The sequence below is a fragment of the Achroia grisella genome, unplaced genomic scaffold (assembly GCF_030625045.1).
Source record: "Achroia grisella isolate CSIRO2021 unplaced genomic scaffold, CSIRO_AGI_Agris_v1 utg109, whole genome shotgun sequence".
NCBI classification, from domain to species: domain Eukaryota; kingdom Metazoa; phylum Arthropoda; class Insecta; order Lepidoptera; family Pyralidae; genus Achroia; species Achroia grisella.
Genome location: NW_026712573.1, coordinates 6235561 through 6258354, shown reverse-complemented (window position 1 = coordinate 6258354; position 22794 = coordinate 6235561). Strand labels below are relative to the sequence as shown.

Below are 22794 nucleotides of genomic sequence, written 5' to 3'. Positions count from 1 at the left end.
TGATACAGAAAATGCGGTCTAGTTCTACTAAACACATGTGGGCAGCGGAACATGCTGGGCCCATATCCTGTAGAATTTTCTTTGATAAACTAATAACATTTCATTTGTTTGTAACGTATAATAATCTGAATAGTTATGACAGCATAAGCAAGCAACAGCAGACTTGTTCCGTTTTTATAATGAAATAATACTGGCTGAAGAAAGTAGTGTCTCAATACTAATTTAGTAAATTGCATCAAAATACAGAATAGGTACTAATTACGTAATTTTATAATAAGCCATTTCGAAATGCCGAAATATACTAAGTAACGGCCTATCCTAGTTGAATTACAATATACGCAGTGAAACGTACATGACGAGAACGTATAAACTATGTTGGATATAAAACCTCGTTATTGTTTTATACTTTCAAACTGCGTATTGCTATATTAATAAAGAATACAAAACGATTCTAAGACAAACACCAAAACTTGTTCTTATTTTTTCTCGTTCCTATATAAAATATAGTATTCCGTTCACTACTTCAGGTGACGAAGCCTTTGACTTCTGGGGTAACAGTCGTAATATAATTACATTATTCTTTTACTTCGCGCTTTTACTTTTTGAGAAATATATCTGTGGTGCTGTCACTGTCAGTGATTGTCCAGTGCCAAAGTCAAAACCAGATGATCGATTGATTATTATTTAATTGCATATTGCGATTTCAATTTGTTTCTAGTTTTTAAATTATAAAACAAATATAAAATAAATAAAATGAGTAAAAAAGTACCAATTCGAGATATCTCACCGGTCCTTCAAACGTTTAGGGACTTCCTATTGGGAGTGAGTTTCATTATTTTGTTTTTATGTTATGTAACTTAGACTTAACTTAATAGCATTGTATATATAAGCGTCAATTGTGTTTCTACTATTTAATAATAGTGTTCAATTTTTGTTAGAGGAAACATACACTGGCGTTACGTTTCGAAGAGTTCGTCGCGGCGAGGACGCAGCCGCCGCCACGAATTCCTGATGGTGCTACACATAAGTATGAAGGGTTGATAAATCCATTATTCTCAAATGCATATGCATTTGCAACTGCTTTCCGTGACGTCGTCTGCTTTATTTGAGATAAAAAATACCCAATGTCTGTCTTCGAAATACAGGCTATTGTGGATTATAACATTGTAGTGTTATGCGATGGGATTTACAATGTATACATACTAACACTTGGAATGTGAGTGTACCTGTGTAATCTATCAAGATTAAATAAACACATTTTGATGAAATTTGTGTAAATGGATTGTATCACAACAAATATAGTTACTTCATATTTGTAATGTGAAATATATAAATATAACTTTATTTATCAGAAAACATGAATAAGTAGTAATATATGCCTACATAATAACAATGAATATATATTTATTTCAGTCATGCCCACAATTATTACTATACGAGGGATGCCCGCAGAGAAGTAATACCACCAATTGATGTTACCAAACAGTTCCTCGAGGCTAGCTCTGACAAAGGGTATGTACTCTTGGTGATTCATAAAAGGGGAACAAATATTTTTTATTATTTCATCATTTTAAAAAATAAGAAACCATCATTATGGATCATAACAAATTTTTGAAAACCTTTTATTCAATAACTTAAATGTTTCGTTGCATTTATATGTTATTATCACTCAACTAGCAGCAAGTCTATTTATTTGTCTCCATCATAAGGATATATAGAAAGCACAATGGTTTTTTTAGAATGTTACCATTTCAATAGTTGAATAATAAATTTACTGGCAATTATTTTTTCAAATTATTATTACGGGCCCATCCATAAATTACGCCAAGGCAGAGGGCAAATAGGCCCCCTCCCTTTCCCCCAGACATTTTTGACTCCTACAATGTTACACTTTATTAGAGGAGATAAAGTGTAACATTGTAGGAGTCAAAATAGTGAGTGAAAATATCTGTGTAAAAATATGAAATTTAGGACCCATCTCACCCTCCTAGGCGGTGTCATTTTGTGTCATAACATTTCAATTTTCATGTCACAATATGAAGTTTTACTATTTCAGTTTTAGAAGTTTTTTCAGTCCAACTTTTTCAATTTTTTCAGAGCTCCAAAAGCTGCAGCGAATGTTAGCCCTACACCTGGCAAAGTGTTCCCCTGGGATCAACATCATCAATAACAAATTATAGATAATAATACAATTAGTTTTTAAACCAAATAAATGTTACATTCTTTTTCAAATAACTATTTAAATTTATGTTTCAGTAAATTTAGGACTTGTAATAATATCCAACAGACAGGCAATATAAAATGTATTTCAGGTTGTTATATATATATTATAGAAGTGGTAGAGTAAAATAAAAAGCATATGGTATTTTATTGGTATATTTAAAAAAAAACTAAGCCTGTAGCGCAAACACTAACATAAATGTAAAACAACAACAAATTAGATTACCCACGCACATACTTCTTCATATGGTTATTTAATTATTTAAGAAAGTAAATAAGGTGTATCCCTAAGAACTTTATGAAGCTAAAATATACCAAAACGCAAAATTATTCTCATTTGATAAGATACTTTTAATGGGTCATAATCTGAATCACCGACATATATATTGATTTATGTGATTATGTATTTACATTAATATTTATCAAAACGTAAGAACTAATATTAATCCTGATTAAAATTGCATCTAAAGCCTATACGTTAGTCATATTTCTACTTATGAAGTTATTAAGAAATTAATATAACCATGGATGAATACAATAAAATTAAAATATGAATTCAAAGCACAGAACACCAATATTGTGGCAGATGTTTGATAGGTTCACCATACAAATAAAATCTCTTTCCGAGCTGCTTCTTCATAAAAACCAAAGTAACCAACAAAGCGGTTGAAAACAATGGTAAGCTCCGTAATAGCAAATCATTATTTGTGTATGTGATTTTATATTTTAAATTATTAGTTATATAAAATTAATCAATTTTAAATTTATGTTAATGATTAATGTTCATGTTTACACTATTGAATTATAATTTTGTAACTGACGAGCTAAATGTAACCTGTTTTTACAAAACTTGTAAATAAATAAATCTAAATCTAGTAACACAGTAACAAAAATGTACAATGATACCTATAATCAGATCAAAAAATCAAGAAACCAATTAATAAATCTGTGATCTATCTGAAGAAATTTCTATATGAAAGATTAGAGATTCAATATATATTCTCAATACCTAATGGATTATTGGAACAATGCTAAATTGATTATATTTATTACACCAATTGATTGTACACCTTTATATCAATATCATTGAATAACAACACCCTTTTAATTATAATATTACATAAGTATATATGCATATTAAATTCTATATGAATAGCCAATAATACCTATATCGGTATACTAATTTTCAATACCTAATACATATTTAATATATTAGATTGAAAGTGATTGTTCGCGCGATTAAAGCTGAATACTGGTCTTAATTTTTAGAGTTTGCTACGCTAGGAACTTACAACGATCACTACTTCTTGTGTCACTAAACTGATTTATTTTTATTATATTTTTTTAACAGTAACATCTCATACATACCGCTTTAGTAACCCGTCATATTACATTTTAGCCTGTAATAATATTCTATACTAGTATTCTATATATCGCTGAATACAGTTCATAAAGTGTTCAACTTTTATTGCGCGAACTGTAGATGAAGACATACATAAAAAATTCAAAGTCAGATGGTACAGACATATCTAGAAGAGTTGTTCTGATTTAAAATGCAAAAAATCTTTGATAACAGTTTACAATTTTGACCTTAAGACCCGCCCGCAAGTTGACATCGAATGTTTGAAATACTAAAATCTCCTCAATATCTTTATTAAATTGATAATAAGATTTAGTTTCATCTAGACGTAAGCCTATTATGATCAACATAGCGTGTCTATACATATATATATATATATATATATATATATATATATATATATATATATATATATATATATATACATTATGAATAAATATCCTTTTTGCCAATCCAATATTAATACATATCAGTTCAAAAATAAACACATATAGCTAACATACAAGTCGATGGCGTCTAAATACAAATGCGCTAATTCAGATTTAGAAGAGAATTCTATGCGAGAATATCTCTAAAATTATTTACAACCTATTCACTTAGACAATAAGGTAATACCCGATATCTTTTATCCTATTCCATTCTTGATCTTCCCTAAACATTTCTTTACAACAACCAAACCTAGCAATAATTATAGGACCAAATTGTCTAACAAGGTTGACGTTACGATGAATACCAAAGAGGGAGGGGCGTAGCAACCAAATGTGTTAATCACTTTCAAGTAACCTTACAACTGAATGGCTGTATATCAGCAGCCTATCTGGAAGTGTTCTCCAATGATTGTATATTCTAATTTTGATATAATCAGATTTATCTTAAGACTGACTTATATATTTAATCACTGGAATCAGTTGTACCATCCGGTGTCCTTATGTGCATCAGTGAGAAGCTGCCAAACGTGAAAGTTCTATTTCTGGCCGGCCGCCGAGATCTATATCTAAACCTTTGTCATTTATCGTCTCCGTCCACTTGTTTTCTGAACTGCATGGCATCGCCGTACGCCTTCTTCACAGCCTTCCTATCAGTAGGTTTGCGAGATTCCACCAATTTCGCCTGATCCACGCTTTTATCGATGCCCAACGGTTCCAATTTAATAGGTGGAAGCCATTGCCAAGTTCGTTTTACATCGAAAAATAAAACTAAGTATAGCACTGGCTCGTGAGCGTGGTTCTTCTTTAGATTAAGCACATCTTGCGGTGGCACGGGTAATGGTACGCCATTGTAGATGAATCCTCTTGGAATCTTCGGGTCTATTATGAGCGCTGGATACCATGGATAGCCTCTGTATAATAAAATAAAGTAATAATTAAACTGAAGTACTATATATTTGTGTTTTTATATGAATAGGGATGGGAAATGAGAAGGAAACTTTTCTTCTATAAATCAGCGCATACTTGCTGATTTATAGAAGAAAAGTTCGAGAAACAAAAAAATGAAAAATATATATACCTTTCTTTAGAAGTAACAACGCACGAATCCATGGATACGTACCTGCATTTCGCCCACACCAGCTGCAACGGTTCTAGCTGCACATCAGGCTGAGAGCTCTTTACTGGCGTTTTGGAAGTGGAAGATCTAGTGCCTCGACCCTGTACAGTATTTATAAATATAAATCGCAACACTACACTAATGAAGAGTTCAATTACACTATACGGAAACAACACTTGACAGTTCAAGAATCAAAATTAATCACCCATGCAGTGATGTGATGCAGGTTTTTTTAACAAAATACTTAATGTTATTTACACATGTGCCATTTTATGATACCCGAGTACCGTTCACGTTTCGAGCCCCTCCCATCGAACCCCCGTCACATTCAAGCGGGGATCAAAATGACGACGACCTTAACCGAGGTTCGAACTCCTAGCGGTGTCTTCTAAAGTTCTTCTAAGACTAAAGTCGTATCCATCACGCCGAATCCGACGTAAGTCGTCATAGGTCCTTCCGCGGGTTGAAGTGCTACATGCACTCGCTTCACCGTACTACCGGTAGTACGGTGAAGCTCTAAAGGCCAGCAGCGACCAACAAAATTAGAATTAACAACTTTCTGCGGTGTTGCCTTTCCAGTGACATAGAAAATGACAATGGCAAATTATACCTTGACGGGCGTGGTGGGCTCGGTGTCGGAATGGTCTGAGTTAGCTCCACGACGCGACCGCCGACGTCGCTCTGGACCACTACCCTCCACGTTCGAGTCTAATGTCTCGTTGTAACTTGACCTGTAGTACAACTCTATGTAAATCGACTATGTTTTATACACAAGTTTAAAGTTTTAAGAAATATAAAGACGACAAAATTTTTGGACATGTGTGCCTTTTACATATTTTTGTAATAATACGACGTTCTACTCACCCGTCGGTGGTGCTGGGTGAACAGAGAGTTTTCTATTCTTTAGGTGGTCATTCAGGAATTTTATTGCAATATTGTCAATAATGTAATTTTTTAGGAAATATTGGTACGAACCTATTTAAGTTATTAAAAACCAAATATTTTTGTTGTCGTCGTAGTGCGTACACGACGAACACGACTGCGACCACGTCGAACTACACGACGACGATCTGCAACACAAGACTGTACATACACTACACCGTAGCAAATGGCTTGCATAGAGTAACAGCGCCATGGCAGCAAACTGCAAGACATATGCTAAGCTTCGGCGAACTAGGAAGTAGCATATGTCTTGTATTTGTATAATGTTATATAACTTACTAATTACTTTAATAGAGTTAACACAAAAAATATATATTATGTACACGGATGGACCAAGAAGTTTATAATAGCATCGATAATCAGGAATAATATGATGAAAGTAAATATTCCACAAATTTAATGTGTGTGTACAATTGTAACAACTCGTATGTGTACGAAGTCAAAGTTATGTAGAGAATTCAAATTAGTTTGAAAATATTAAAGTCAAAGTAAAATAATTTACTAAAATAGAAAATTTTTAACTTATTACTCTCTAATAGGTTAGGGTACTATTAAACAGATATATAATGTACGTTACGGTCCTTCGAGCCGGATTTAATTAATAATTATAATACAATAAAATATATGGCCGTGGCCACGGGACTACATAACGACGCTACCACTTGATGGTAAGTGGCCGCCGCCTTAACATGAATAGTACCACGAACATCACGTTATCATGTGACGCCCGTGGTGCATTTATTTATTACATTAATACTTAACTTACAGCTAATTGCTAAAACGTTTATATCTCAAATCTATTACTTAACTATATAAAGTCAGATACATTTTAATGTTATTAGAGAAGGCAAGACTTCTGTGTAGACTTCAGCGTCTTGGACCTAAAAATGAAGATGTGGTCGAGCAATGGGACCATCGCTAATTCGCCACCGCAGTTGCAAACGACGTGCGTTCTACTCAGTAATGCGTAATTACTAAATTCCCTACACTATTGCCGTCGTACCTGGAGAGGGCGAGGTCGCTGTCGGAGCCGACTTCGCCGGGCGGCCCGCGGTACTGCAGGAACGACGCCGCCACTGGAGCACCCGCGCCGCCGCTACCGCCCGCCCCCCTGCAAACATACAGGCCTATAGCACATATTACAAAAACAGTTCATCAAATAGAATCAATATAAACAGTATTGTTATTAATAATGCTATTTTTGCATTAAGATAACGTTTGTTTGTTTTTTAATGAATTATCATGGCGATGTAAAAAGGATATCCTGGAGAAGCACCTACAGAAGATAATCGGATGAGCATGAATCAGATCAGTTAGTCTACTGTAGTGAAATTTACAGAAATTACTTGGGGTGTCACCCCAATGGGGTGAACCCATGTCTTGGAAACAATCGTGGTAAATTCCTAGAGAATTTGTCACAATGGACTAACTAACCTAAATTAATGTTCATCCTATCATCGTCCACTGGTCAGTCCTCCCCGCCAGCGTAAACTGTTAGAACTGGCGAGTGCGCCACTGCACTATTATCCCTTACAAAAAAATATATTACCCGATAATAATTCTTCCCCACTTAGAGACAGTTAGCTCTTCCTTCAATCCCTGCCATAAATCACAGCATAATCATCTAATCATCTCCTCTTTATTAGACTAAAAAATATTTTTAAAATTACGTACACAATACACCGTTAGTCATATCAGAAAAGGCGTGAAAAATCTATGATAATGACTATTAAAACACAATTTAACGAACCTAAACAGTTCCGGTGATGTGGCGGACTTCTCCTTGTGTTTCCGGGGTCGTCCTCGCCCTTTTTTCTTCGGAGACGTTTCTAGTGCGGGGCGAGTCAAACTTGCAGATAGCGTCGGCAAAGATGCTTTGAACAAATGGGCATTTCTTATATCAAAGCAAATAAGTTTAACTTAATACTCTAATAACCATACAAATTCAATGTTCAAACATGGACTCAACCGAGCATTACAATTAATAAGTTTCAAGCACTTCTATATTATAAAGAAAAATATAATATTGTAAATTCCAATTTTTTAGTTGAAACTGCAGCAAATAGTAAAGAGTATTCAAGACACTGTAATAAGATAAAAAGATATGATAAATAGAAAGATAAAAATAATATTGCCATTTTATAAATAAGTACCTAATATTAAACAATATAGTTTATCAAATATTGTTTAACCTTAGATACTTATTTAAAAAATGGTTGTCGATTGGTTAGATTCGTCGCGCGGTACCAACATTTGTATTCATGAGTATGATTGTTTGTATTGATCTGGGTCTTCACAATATATATATATTATGTAGGTATTTGAAAAAACTAAGTATTTATATCCGTCGTTTAGTAACAGAAGCTCTGCTTAGTTTGGGACTAGATGGAGTTGTGTGAATTGTTTAGGGATTGAGATATTATTATATTATAAAAATTACCATCAGAACCGAAACTTTTCGGTGGGGTTGTAATCGTAGCAGGAGTCAGCAACAGCGTTGGCTTCCTTAGTCCACCCATGAGGCCTAGCCCTGAACCTTCAATCAAGTTAAAACAATGTTTGTTAAATTTTTAACTAACTTATCAATTACGCTATAGACCCCCGGTCAGCAACAACCGGCTTTAAAAAACATATATCGTTTGAGATTAACGGACGCTCACTTGGAAGACACACTTCGAATTTACGTTCCTCTCGAGTATCAAATTATAAAGAACTGGCTCAAGACCGTCGGCGTAGTTTCTCACATTAATTTTAGGTCTTGTGTTTTATAATTCAGAATTTGATTTCTAACCAAAATAATAAATAAGTTGCACCTAGTTTTTCATTCGAATTTCATCCTATCACCTTTTTCAAAATTTTCCCACGCTATCCGGACGACACTTAAAAATTCTTTCCGACCACCACTATTATAATATAAAGCTGAAAGCCCAGGCACCTGCGGCTATCAGCTATAATTATGTGAGCAGTGTGCTGTCATGCCCGCAATGTGCGAGGATTTTCACAAACAACATTGGCTACATAAGTCACACGCGAGCACATCAACGGCAAAACGGTCTTGCCATCATTTACTATCTAATGAAGTAAGACCAAGCGCAATCCCATTATTAATAAAAAAAAATCATCATCATCATCATTATAATATACTGTAACAAAATTTAGTTTAACTTCACAAAAAAACTTCGAAAAAATTGTTAGAAAGTAATTCACAAACTAGATCAGCACATACCAGAACCAAGTGTTAAGTTATCTAATATCTGTTTTAGTAGGTACGATAATAGATTATCAAATGGTAGACTTCACGCAGACGACTTCCTATTGAAGTAAGTCGTCTGCGTGAACCACGTATACCATCAACTGTTTTACATGATGACATATTGTAATGAAATTACAGAATCTGGAGACATAACAACTTAGCTCAAGAAAGACATCAAATGTTGAACATTATGAGTCATTTATTTTATGGCGTCGGTGAATAGAAGTTCATGTGCATGATCTCCAATAAGCTGCTATGAGAAACTTGCACAAGTAAAAAATACTTGTCTCTTTATATAAGTTGTAAAGACAACTCACCAGTAGCAGTATCTGTAATCTTGGCTGGAGAACGTTCGGGCGTGGCTAATCTCTGCGTTCGCTCTATACTCTTCCTTTTAATCTCTACTTTGTTCACTACGGGCTCCGCGGCGGCTGTTTCCGAGTCAGATGTCCCGCTTTCTGATTACAAATAATTATTACACATTTACACTTTATAGGTGCTAATAGAACATGATGTTTGTAACAAAATTTTTGGAGTACCAATTTCAAATGTATCGTTTGTCAAGCCGTCGGCTTTTTTTTTTTTTGCATGCAAATGCATGAGACATCATATAGCGATGTGAAAGCTGCACAACAGACAGTGGCGATGTAAAGACCGATCGATTTGGGAGAATAGAGCGACCAGCATATGCTACTACAAAAGCGAGCCCCCGCACCGTACTGACCGTGCTGCGGGTGCTGGTGCGGCGCCGCGCCCCCCCCGCGTCCCGCGCCCCGGCCGCGCCGCCCGCGCCCGCGGCCGCGCCCGCGTCGACCACGCCCGCCGCCGTGCCACCAGTTGCTGTTCATTTTATTCTTCATATCCACCTTGCTCTTCGTCTTCGCCGCCGGTGAATTGTCGCGCTACCCGTGTCAAATAAAAATATCTTTATTCGTGTCTATTACAAACGGTTATGGCAAGTGAGAGCTACCAACGGTTAAGATTAAAGTATGAGTTGAGAATTTACTAGAAATTTGGCACTATTTCAGATAGCCTATGTATTGATAAAGTAACATCCAGAATATATTCCTTTAAGACAGATAGCGGTGAAAAATCAACACACGACACCCATTCGAGTAAAATAAAAATACCTATAATACAACTGTACACAACACAAAAAATGTTGTATGACGATACACATATTAAGTTTATAAGATATATCATACGATCTCTCTCTGGAATAATATTTGAACAAAACAGCAAGAATGTATAGTTTCAAAATATGTCTATATAATTAAAGACCTAATTACATTTACAGAAACATACAAATTGATATACATAATATAAAAAAATAAAATACAATCAAATTGTGGTGGTGAATATACAAGTAATGCTTGACTAAGCAGATTTTGTATGGGCCATGTTTTCCAGAACACCTTAAAATGTATCTAAAATCTAATAAAATTACGATTATTATCTGTAATAGTATAGTAAAAAATAAAAGGTAATATTACACATACAGTACATACATATGGATGACTTTATGCATTATATTGTAACGTGATTTACTAAATGTACTTACCCTTACCTGTTCTTTATCTTTGGGTCTGACCTGTTTAAATGTTTAAGTGTGTAACTGTATTGTTTTATATAACCAATATAAATATAACTTTAATATTAAAGATAAATTCATGAGGTATCTGTTATTGGCTTTACTAACTAAGTAATACTATATATTGTCTATAAATTGTATAAGCTGTTGATTACCTAAAATAAATAAATAAATAAATAAATTACCGTATCATTATCTGCGTCTGAAGGGCTGCCCGCGCTGGACTGCCTGCGATCGCTACGTGCCGGCGATCCGCGAGTATCTGCGCGTGCAACAATATATATTGTATGAGACATCTCCAGTAATATATGTCAGTTTGTTGTCAAGAGGCGAGGTTTTTTTAAATGCATGATGATGCTACACCGGCTTGCACTAACGGTTTAGTGGCAAGGCACCAGTGAGGATGATAGCATGAGGTAAGGTCAGTTAGACGATCGTGACATATTAATCAGGAATTTATCACGATGGTTTCCAGAACTGCGTGGATATTAACCTTACTTTGTTCATAGCTAGCGATGGAGTAATTAGTTCACAATACAAACACCCCCACATCCTGAGCGGGCTAAGGGTATGAGGTTGGAATTCTTACTGATAGTATGTTTCTTTATTAAATTGGAATGACAATGAAGCTAATAGTCCACATGATGGTAAGTCATAGCCATCGCCTATATACGTGAACATCACGAGCATCATTATCATCATTAGCATTATCATGTGACGTTATGTCACGTTATCATGCGTATGCCATATAAAAGAACTAAAATGTTTTGCCATTTATCCAATAATTTTACTGTCTAATCTGCACCCTGCAACTGAAATACTACAGCTTATAATACAAGCTACTTAGCGGCTGAAATGGATCACACTGAGGTACCCACATAGACGACTTTTTAGTCTATCTCAGGTAAAAAATAAATACAAAACTTAGTTTGTTCATCTTATCTGAACTTATTTAGTAAAGATTTTTTTCTTTTCCCAAGACAAATTCACACTGCCATCTACTCCCAAGTTAAGCACAGTTTTGTTAGCTTGAGTGTTCTTGGGGTACTAGACAACCAATGACGATGATAAGATCGGAAAGTCAATAAAAAAATGTAAAGATGAAGTGGATAAAATCGCAAAGATTACTAGTAAAAATTGGCTACTGACCGGCGGTGCCGTCGCTGTCGCTGGTAGTGCGTCTGCTGACACGACTGACGCGGCTCGCGGCGCGTCTAGAACGCCCGCGGCTGCGGCTGTGGCTGCGTTTGCGGCTGACACTTCGTTTGCGACTGACGCTGCGTTTGGGGCTGACGCTGCGTTTGGGGCTAGCGCTGTGTTTAGGGCTGGCGCTGTGTTTCGGGGTGATGCTGCGTTTGGGTATGAGGTTGCGTTTGCGACTGACGCTTTGTTTGGGGCTGACTCTCTGTTTAGGGCTGACGCTTCGTTTACGACTGACGCTTCGTTTAAGGCTGTCGCTACGTTTAATGCTGACGCTACGTTTACGGCTGCGGCCACGTTTGATGCTGACGCTGCGTTTTCGACTGACGCTCCGTTTTATGCTGCGGCTACGGTTCCAGCTTGGACTGTGGCTGGGACTACGGCTACGGGTGGGGCTGCGGCGTACCAGACTACGGTCTGGACTACATTCCGTGTCACCATTCCCCGCCAGCTCGGCCATGCCCGCATCACGAACGTCGCGGCGTGCTTGTCGGAATATAGGCAAACACTGCTCTCGCATTTTTACACCCGCCCTAATAGAGTAATTAACTATTTTAGTAAAGAATAGATTTGATATTTGGATTTCTGACTTTGATCCTAATGCTTCGAAGAATATTTCCTGAGCATATATACATTGTGGGGTCCTATCTCTCGCTATTCCGTAAGATCCCTGACATCAAATTAAAATACTAGTAAAAGTAATATTTTAGTGAAAGCTAAACAATAGCACAATTCTTCTATTATAATAAGCAATAATATATTTACTAAACCAACCTTGTCCCAATAACAAATTAATTTGTAATATTTAAACACTAGAGGGTGTAAAAATGTCTCTTTGAAAAATTACTAAGTATATATTTTATTGTTCGTGAATGTTATAGTTATACTCACTTATAAAACACGGTGTCCTTATTATTATATGTGAGACAGTTGTCGATCATCAGGCGAAAATCAGCCTCTACGTCGTCGATAGTCTTGTATTCGCCTCGTTCTAACTTTTTACTCATCGTACTTAAGTCCATGGGATGTTTTACTATCGTGCTATAGTCTGGTACCTATAACAAAAGCATACATTTTCTTCTAGTACATTTTGGTTGCTCGAGGGGCTTAATAAAGGTCAAAGACAACAGAGCGTCTGCTTTCACACTTTATTGGGTTACGGAATTAGGGGGTTTGGGGAATACCGCTTCAATCCAGCGATCTTCTGGGAGGTTTCGTTTTAATTGCCAAAGAATTCCGTTCAAAAGCTATTTTATTAATAAATTTCAAATGTACCTCGGTCCTATGCTTTATAATAAAATTATCGATATATATCACATCAATTACTTAAAATGTAAAGAAATTCTAACAATATGGCTAAAATCATTAAATTACAATGACATTGAAAATCTTCTTGTAGCAGTAAAATGACATGAGTACATACACATACACACACACGTAAACACTATACACACCATTATATATACATCTCTTTATTAAATAGTATGAAAATGTAACATTAAAAATATACACCTTAAACAAGCAATATATATATTTATATACATCTACGATATACTGTTATTATAAACAAATTTAAGATTAAGCGTACATTAAGATATAAAAAGATAAAATTAAAACTATATTATTTTAGTTTGTTAACTAACGTTATTATATTGTTCATGTTCATGGTTATTGTGGTCGCGCAGAGTCACTTGTAAACCTGTTTACGAGCTGCGAATGGATTGATGCCAATGCAATTCATTCATATTTTGTACAAGTTGAAATGTAAATCTACCCACGCAATTGCAACATTTTAATTTTTACCTATTTGTCGCTGGAAGAAGGTAGTATCTATGATACAGGCTCGGCCTAGTATAGATGCTACTGGTAAATTATATGCATGATGCGTATTTAACAAAAATGTAATAGTTATATATTATTATTCCATGAAGAAGAAATATCACTACAAAAATATTACTGTAATTTATAATGAGTAAAACTAATTCCCACCCCAAGGGCTGTCGATCTAGTCACCCGGGGATTATTGCTCTCGGAATCGATGCCGTGGCAAAGCAAAGGGGCTCGCCCCGATGCCCAAGCTTTACCCCCCTAGAGGGGTGCAGAAAACCAGGTTGGAGGGTGGTGTACCTCGTGCAGGTCGACCGGCTCCGTGAAGATGTCGCTGGCGTCGCGCTGGCGCAGCAGCCGCAGCAGCTGGCGCAGCGCGGCGCGCGCCGGCCGCAGCCGCTGCAGCACGCAGCGCTCCCACACGCGCGTGTACTCCGCCTTCAAACGCTCGCGCTTGCGCACCAGCTCGCACAGCAGTCTGTGAGCCACGCGACACTCCCGTCAACACAACCCAATTTGTCTCAAAAAAACTGGCGAATTCGCGGAAAACGGGGAGTCTAATTTAAATGTGCGAGACGTGTTGCCATGTTTATAATAAATACATTAAAAGAAAATAAAAAAATCATAAAAAAAAATTAAATATGTTTTTTCTTAGACCAAAAAAAATTTTAAGTATATCAATGATTCTTCTACTTGTCTTAAGATTAAGAAGTTTTTATAAGTAAAGTAAAAATTAGTTAAAAATAAGGTAACTATTAATTCATGATTTTTCTTAACAATATTCACATTGTTATTTGACATAAAATTTATAAAACAATAAAACTTGCACTAACCTAGCTCTTTCTAAGTCCTGACGAATTCTCTGCCAATATTTTAGCTGATTGCATAGTTCTCGTACATTCACTGTACCATCTTGTATACCTCTACTACCTGTAAACAATACAACGTAGAGACAAGATAGAATAGTTTCCTGATTTCGAGGATGAAATGTCAATGCAGACATGGACGGGATATAATGAATGGCACATTAATCTACCGGGATGGTAATGAGGGTGCAACAAGTTCGTAACTATGTATTTTTTGTGGCGGTGTTCATGTACTTAAGTAACACATAAAACACGCGCCATTAACACACATAACCCACGAAAGAGTGATCACAAAAATAGTAAAATGCAATCACACACAATTTCCCGCGCGCTTTTCCCGCCCAAAATCGTGCACGCTTCTTATCGTGCGGCGCCTTAGGAGCGGCGCACCGTTGCGCACGAGGTTCTTGAGCGTCTAGTGGGGCAGCAAACCACTGATTTTCACATATTGTTCAGGGACATACGCGAGAGCGCATGTCTACTCTCTACTTATGTACACTATGTGTTTGGTATGCGTACTGACCGTGGTTGGTGGTGAGGCTCTGCAGGCGCCGCAGCAGCGGCACGCCGTTGCGCGCGTGCCTCTTGAGCGTCCAGTAGGGCAGCAGCCGCGCCAGCAGCGCCGCGCGCGCGGCGGGCGGGCCGGGCGCGCGCGCGGCCACCTCGGCGGCGCGCTCGGCGGCCAGCCGCGGCACCGCCACCGCCGGCGCCCACGCCCGCGCCCGCGCCAGCACGCGCCGCGCCTGCGCACACGCCCCGACACCTCACTTTACGGCACCGCGACTGAACGGTCCCGCTGCCGCTTCGCACTCGTGAATGCTTAAAGAACGACGGTTCCATACCGAAAATCCGAGTTCTGCATTACGTAGAATGAGAAGCGTCCGTTTAACCTTCGAGTTACATAGGAACACGTTTCCACATAAACAAATTCATCTCGATCGATATTATCCAATACTATTCGATTTATTACTATTATGTTTGAAACAGTAAAGTGATTCGGTATATTATATCAAAACAGTAAAAACGTGTTAAACTCCTGAAAAACTTTGACTCTTTTAAAATTATACTATTTATCGACATGCATAATATACCTGTATAATCTTTTCTCTTCCCTTTTGCCGTATCGCTTGTAGGTTTGGTGATTTTGTATCCCCCTCCGACTCCTGAGCTCTTCTTTCCTGAAAAATATATATTCTTATTATATAAATATATATATATTCCATAAAACTTATTTTGTTGTATATTACGGCTCGAAAAAGTTAAACAGTATTAAATGGATGTCCAAATAGAATATTCTTTAAAACAGTCCATACTTATTACGTCTGGATTTTAAGCATTACCGACAAAATGCGAGTGAATTTATTAGTGGACAAATTGATCATAATAATCGTACATACTTGTAGAACATGGGCTGGCGTGTGAGCATCGCAGTACGCCATCTTTGCAACCTGCACCGGCTGACTTGGGTCTCTACCAGCACCGGCCGCTTCCATCTTCATATAAAGTCTAATATCAACAAAATAAAAAAATAAATTACTATGTACTACTATAATAAATTACTAATAACATAAACGAAAAGTGAGAAAAAAAATATTTTTAGCTATTAAATTACATGTATAAGAATTAATATATAAGACAAGTATTATTTAAATATAATATAATCATGTATTTTGCGTTAACAATAATATAATCCACAGTTAATTGAAAATAGTAATAAGTTTGGTAATTTTCAAGCTGTTTATGATCCTTAATAAATAAATAAATATATAATATGAGGTTAAAAAAATAGTATAGATTAATATTAATAGAGTATGCTCATAGGGTCTTACCCAGCCTGTTGTGCACACGTTACATGGAAAGCCGAGTAGCAGTTGCTCTTGTGGCACTGTATGCATGCGCCAGCGCCGCGCTGCTTACAAACCATGCACTGGAGCTTCCATCTCGCTGGTGGTATCATCTCTATCGAGTCTGCATTAAATTTTACCAATCACAGTTATTTTTCTCTCCTATTTACTTCAGTAGAGAGCATCGTGACCTAATGATTTACTATAGCGAATTAGACCGACAATTCGTAAGTTGTAATCTGGCCGGCATGAATATTAAATAATAAAAAAGCCCTTTATTCCGTAATTTCAATTTTTTGTGGAAGTAGTGATTACAATATATATATTATATTACTAATTTCATTATATACATGCCGTAGAGATATATACATTGTATCTATGACAAATGTATGAAATATATATTACCTATTGGTTCCAAAAACACGGTGTTAGCGAAACGTACTTCTGGAATCCATAGCGCGCACACTACATGAGCCCATGTCGCTTGATCTGTTTGTTTGAATGCTCCTGAAAATATAACAAAAAAATGAATCTTTTTATACTTGTAATTTAAAATATTTTAATAATTCAATTTAATTTTTATGACAAATAATTGATAGTGACTCTAGGTGAAACACCGATGTTAAATTAAAAAAAATAATTCAAAAGACGACAGTAGGCTCGCCCCCTGCCACATTGAATTAAAAATATACTAACAAAATGTAAGCATGTAAACTGTTGCGTGTAACCACGACATCAACATACTTATATATAATGTATATACATAATACCTCTGACTACACCAAATGCGATATCAGTCGTGACAATATCTTTATATTTATATTTAACAGTATAATCCCGATTATCCGGACTCATTCGTCTCGGTTCTAATTATCAATTTAGATATTTCAGGTCTTGAACAATAACTAGAAGATGAAGAAGAGGTTGAAAATGTGGGTATAAGGCAACTATCACGCAGAAGCTTTCGAAGCTCTAGATATTTCCTTTAAGTGGTTTGAAAGACAGGACGACTCGGCACCTATACAGTTGTTACAATAGAGGCGCATCAGGGACTTGGCCGCAATGAAAGGATATGATTAATTACGTCAAAGATCAATAACAAGTTATTACTAACCAAAATTTCAAATGATGTAGATGTTATACAATTCATTATCTATCGTTATAACTGATTTTTTATATATCGTATTATCTAAGTAAAACCCATTACATCTTGAAAAATTATTAAAATTGAAATATTGTTTGATTTGCTTTGAAATCATTTTATTTTATTTGTTTGTTTGGATTTGTTGTTTGGTTTTATTTGATCCGGATGATTGGGATTCTACTGTATTATATAAATTAATGTTTAGTAATTGGTTACAGTGCTAACAATAATACTATTGGTATCAAAGTTTACCTACCTCCTGTGTTGGGACAAAGTACACAGTTGACAGGCCGTGAAGGTGATTGTAGACATCTGCGGCATAGCCACTGGCCCTCGGGGATGTATGGCACCTAGAATAATATTATAAATTGTTCAAGCATGGGCATAAAACGAAATAGTTTAAAATTACATAATTTTTACTACTATAGCACTACAAGAAAAAGAACAGTGAAATAGAAAAAAAACATCTACACTCACTTACTCAGCATAAAGCTACTTCATAGCTACACTGTTATAAAAAATATAACAAAACAGATAAATCTACATACATGGTAACATGTGTTAATCTAGGACAAGATCTCTAAGTACAGATACATGAAACTTGTACTGAGTTTCATTTGAAACTGTTTAGATATCTTGTGTTTATAGAGCACCAAACAAACATCCATCCAATCATCCTCTAGAAACTTACTTATAATTATAGTATGATTAAGCTCACACAATCCAGGTATTACTTTATAATATAATTATTTATTTGTCAGAGTTTTGGCTACCACTTACCCCATAACAATCTTGATGTACAGCAAGATTGCACATGTCACAAAACAATATAACATTAGTGTTCTGACACTCTCCATCCATGCAGATACAGCATACAGCATCTTCATCCACAGTGGCAGCTGTTTGTTGACCACTTTGTGATGCCTGTATAACATTAAAATAAAAATACATCATATAGGATGCTACCAAATTCCCTCCATTATCTCCTTTAAAACATGTAATAATAATAATCTATTACTTTTTATTAGATATAGATTAGCATAATGATGGAAAGGACCTTGTTGGTCTAGAGATTTAGCTTGCAACCTTAACTTTGATGGTCACAGGTTTGATTCCTTGCATGGTATAAACATTTGTATTCATGAGTATGATTGTTTTCTTTGTATATTATGTATGCATTTACAAAAAAAAATGTTTTTAAGTATATTTATCAAATCTTATCAATTATTTAAATTATTTATACTAAAAGCCTCCTACTTAGCTTGGGACTAGATAGTCCCAAGTTTAATTTAACATGGCCTGAGCCATGCCTACATTCTCTATGTGATTTAATACAAATTATTATCCCTGTTTCCATCAGAGTATCATGTCACAAATGTACATTGACATAATTTATACTAGTTATGCAAAACTTGTTCAAATATTTCCTAAACAATTTACATACTTGAAAATATGATTCCTTCTCCAATCGATCCATAAGGAGCTCCAATGTATCAACAGAAACAGGAGGAAAGGCCTGCTTGACTCGAGCCTTATTGATAATTGCCAACCATGCTGTATCTTCTTCATCCACATCATATTCCACCTCACCATCCAGTTCTTCAGCCGACTTTTCAATGAAGCGGATGTAGGCATTGGGTCGGGGTGGAGCATCACATACCCGCTCATTGTAGTCTGGTATCAGCTGATATATTCATGTAATATTAGAACAAAGTTTTAGACTATTATTATATTATATTATTATATTACTTACAGGTCATCAAAAAAATCTAACTTTATGCACCAGTTCAGTACTGAGTAGTAAAGCAATGCATTGCCAAGTAATGTGTTGTCACACTATAAATTTTATATATATATACTATCTAGTGAGGAAAAGGAGATTGTTACTAATGTGGACTAATAACTCCATTGCTAGCAATGTACCATGTCTGCTTGTACCTCCGCTCAGTTCCCCTTGGAAAACATCATAGGAAATTGTCATTTGTCCAGACAGGCTAACTGATTTGATTTCATGCTCAATTTATCATACACCAATGGTGCCCCAACAGTGTGAAACCATTAGCGCAGTCGGGCGAATGACTCCATCACAACCATAAAAAAATACTATCTAGATGTGAAATACATCTAATAAAGTGTGGTGACACATTGTTCTGTCCTAATGACCATGTATAGTCGTATTTTTAATTAGACGAAGCTAGCTGACAGTAGCTAATGTCACATTGTAAAATAATGTTGCCATATTTAAAGTAATAGTGATGCGTTCAGTTCTCAGTTAAATGAATGAACAATGAGTGTGAATAGTTAATCATTACAAACTACAAAAGAAAATTGTATAAAAGTGCTCTGATATAAGTTACTAGTAACTACAATCAGTTTTTTGACGGCTTATTACAAAGCGCACGGCTACTAGTGCCAACACAAATCAACGTCGCGAGCGTCTGTCGCCATTTTGTTCGTAATTCGGCTTCTAACCTCTGGTCTGAGAGCACCAATGTTTTTTTTGCGCTCACGCTGTTTTGTTAAGTTTTTCCTCATGTTGTGTTTGTGGTAATTGTTGGGTATATTGTATATTTACTATATTGTTTCATACAAACAATATGGAGCCTCAACCAAGCACATCAAGCCAAAGCTTGTCTCCAAGAAAGACGTTACCGAAAAACTTATGATACAAAACGTCTATAAATACGTATTTGAGAAAGCTGCTTCACTATTACCTATTGAGGCTCCCAAAAAAACAAATGTATTTCGAAAACAGCTGACATTTTGGGAATTGGTGTGACCTCAGTCTACAATGTATTAAAATAATACAAAGTGAACAATTTAAGTCTCCGGAGAAACGTGGAGCGAAACACTGTTTCAAAGATAAATTATTATCAATTTTTAGACAGATTTATAATTAATGTCACTGAAAGCGACAATGATTTTTTTATCTGATGATGAATAAAAACAAATTTTGTAATAAGCGCAGTTTTTTATTTTTATTACCTAACTATATTATGTTATATATTGTTATATTTTGTACATCTATAGTTTCAATTACATTATGAATTGTAATTAGGACAGTCTTAAAAGTTTCCACGCAATTTTTTCTTTACGTTTAAAATACTCGGTATTCAGTATAGGTAGATACAATAGGAACATAATCGTCGTAAACTCGTTGGTATGTATAAAGCACGGCTAAAATTCAAACCCCGTACCCGATATCGGCAGTTCGGCACACTAACTATTCACTAGACAATCGAGGCAATTCCATTAATTCAGGAGTTTTTTCAATGATTCACTTTGTCACAACACTATTTTTATTTCATCAAATACTGACAACACAGTAAACGTCAGTTGACTTCGTCTAATTAAAAATATGACTATAACATAATTCACTACTTCTACAGGAATTTGTATAACAATATTGTATACCACAGATATTTTTTTGCAATTAATTACACATGTAGAAGAGATTATCTTTCTACAGAATACTTCTTAGCAGCCTTTTAATTGTATATTGTTTACTCAATATAGAAGTTGCCAATACCATAAGAAATGGTTGTAACCGTTAATGGATTTAAAAATAAGATGCAATGATAATAGCATAATAATAAGTATAATAAATAACATTAAATGTTTTGATTCTAGCTATTTGCTCATTTTGTGCAATGCTACTAAGATACCTTAAAACTGGCTTCAGGTAACTTTACATGAGGCTCTGCTGGTGGTTCTACATATGGAATCGGTTTTTCCAATTCAGCATTCTTCTTCTCCCATTCTTCAAGTGACATAATCGGTAAAGGTTGGTCAATAGGTATTCTGCTGATCTTGCCATCGATTTCAAATTGTACCACTTTTTGTGCTTCCGCAAAAGTTAATGCCTCTTTAGGAGGGCTCTGCAGAGCTATGTCACCGGTAGACACCGGCGCTCTAGTCCTCCCGCCCTTTTTTCGGTTACTGACAACAGCAGGCGTGGCCGGCGTAGGATTATCATGATCATAATTCACCAAATGATACTGAAGCCCACACAAACTCTTGTACACTTTATCACACTTCTCCAATGGACACTTGTACGGTGGTGGTCGATTTTGGCGAAGTTTCTTGCAAAACTCCAAAACATCAAAATCTAAACCCATTTTGAAAATTAGCCCAGTTTTAATCACGACTAAAATTATAGATCACTGCCATGATGGCTGATAAAAATATTTTTTTATTGAATAATTTCACAAAAACGTAAGTAAACAGAGTTAAATACCGCAGGAAAAAATAGTGAAATAGTGAACATTGATTAAAGCAAAAGACAAGATACATACACAGAGTAATTATGTTACAAACAGAAAGCGACAGTGAACACAGTTTATCACATATGACACTTAGGGATGCTCGATATTCTGAATAGATTAATATAGTCCATTAAAACTAATTATACAAAAACAAAAAAACAGAAATATAGGCGTGACGACATAAAAACAACCTTAGCTTGTTTTTACATGCTATTTTTAATCAAGTACTCAAAGCATGAAATTATAAGTTGTAGAAAATAATTTCAATTAAGTTTTTTTATGTTCTTCTTCTACTTTTATCAATGTTGACATTATACTTTTAAAATGATTTGAGATTATGTTGTAAAATTTGCTGATATATATGTTAAATATAAATATATATTTTAAAATTTATTGCTAGTATTTACATAATCTAATTGTACAAATAAGAACCTAAAATTAAAAAGCTTAAAAAAAATATAATGTGATGACTAAAATAAACTTTTAAAGTGTTCATTATTACATCTCTACGAACAACATGACAGTTGTATGACGTATTTACCTTATGACATTTATTTCATTTGACAGACAAATAATACAAAAACACAATACTCTTTTTCTATTTATCCACATTTTTTAATAATTTTAATTGTTTGTTTAAAGTGAACATAATATTTATATGTTAATTTCAATTTAGAGCTGTCTACTATTCTGCCTACTCAGTAGGGAATCTGGCGTGAAGATACATAGTTATAAAT

At 35.4% G+C, this 22794-nt stretch overlaps 2 protein-coding genes across 2 annotated transcripts; one reads left to right on the top strand and one right to left on the bottom strand.

Annotated features, from left to right (window-relative positions):
- The first annotated feature begins 636 nt into the window (after window positions 1–636).
- Window positions 637–2315, top strand: LOC131846715 (NADH dehydrogenase [ubiquinone] 1 alpha subcomplex subunit 7-like). The gene is made up of 4 exons (XM_059196096.1): window positions 637–822; window positions 939–1027; window positions 1414–1512; window positions 2098–2315. The coding sequence occupies exons 1-4, from the start codon at window positions 754–756 to the stop codon at window positions 2168–2170; spliced, it is 330 nt and encodes a 109-aa protein (XP_059052079.1). The 5' UTR covers window positions 637–753; the 3' UTR covers window positions 2171–2315.
- Window positions 2316–3996: 1681 nt separating this feature from the next.
- Window positions 3997–22092, bottom strand: LOC131843912 (peregrin). Its single transcript, XM_059192699.1, is given in 24 exon segments — window positions 3997–4919; window positions 5129–5226; window positions 5736–5856; window positions 5990–6016; window positions 6091–6195; window positions 7071–7178; window positions 7818–7941; window positions 8508–8603; window positions 9638–9778; window positions 10045–10222; window positions 11097–11173; window positions 12061–12644; window positions 13003–13166; window positions 14239–14416; window positions 14772–14868; window positions 15328–15547; window positions 15896–15982; window positions 16202–16310; window positions 16634–16772; window positions 17054–17155; window positions 18049–18142; window positions 18573–18716; window positions 19237–19476; window positions 21458–22092. Coding segments are annotated over 24 exon segments (4020 nt in total). The 5' UTR covers window positions 21911–22092; the 3' UTR covers window positions 3997–4585.
- Between the last annotated feature and the right edge of the window lie 702 nt (window positions 22093–22794).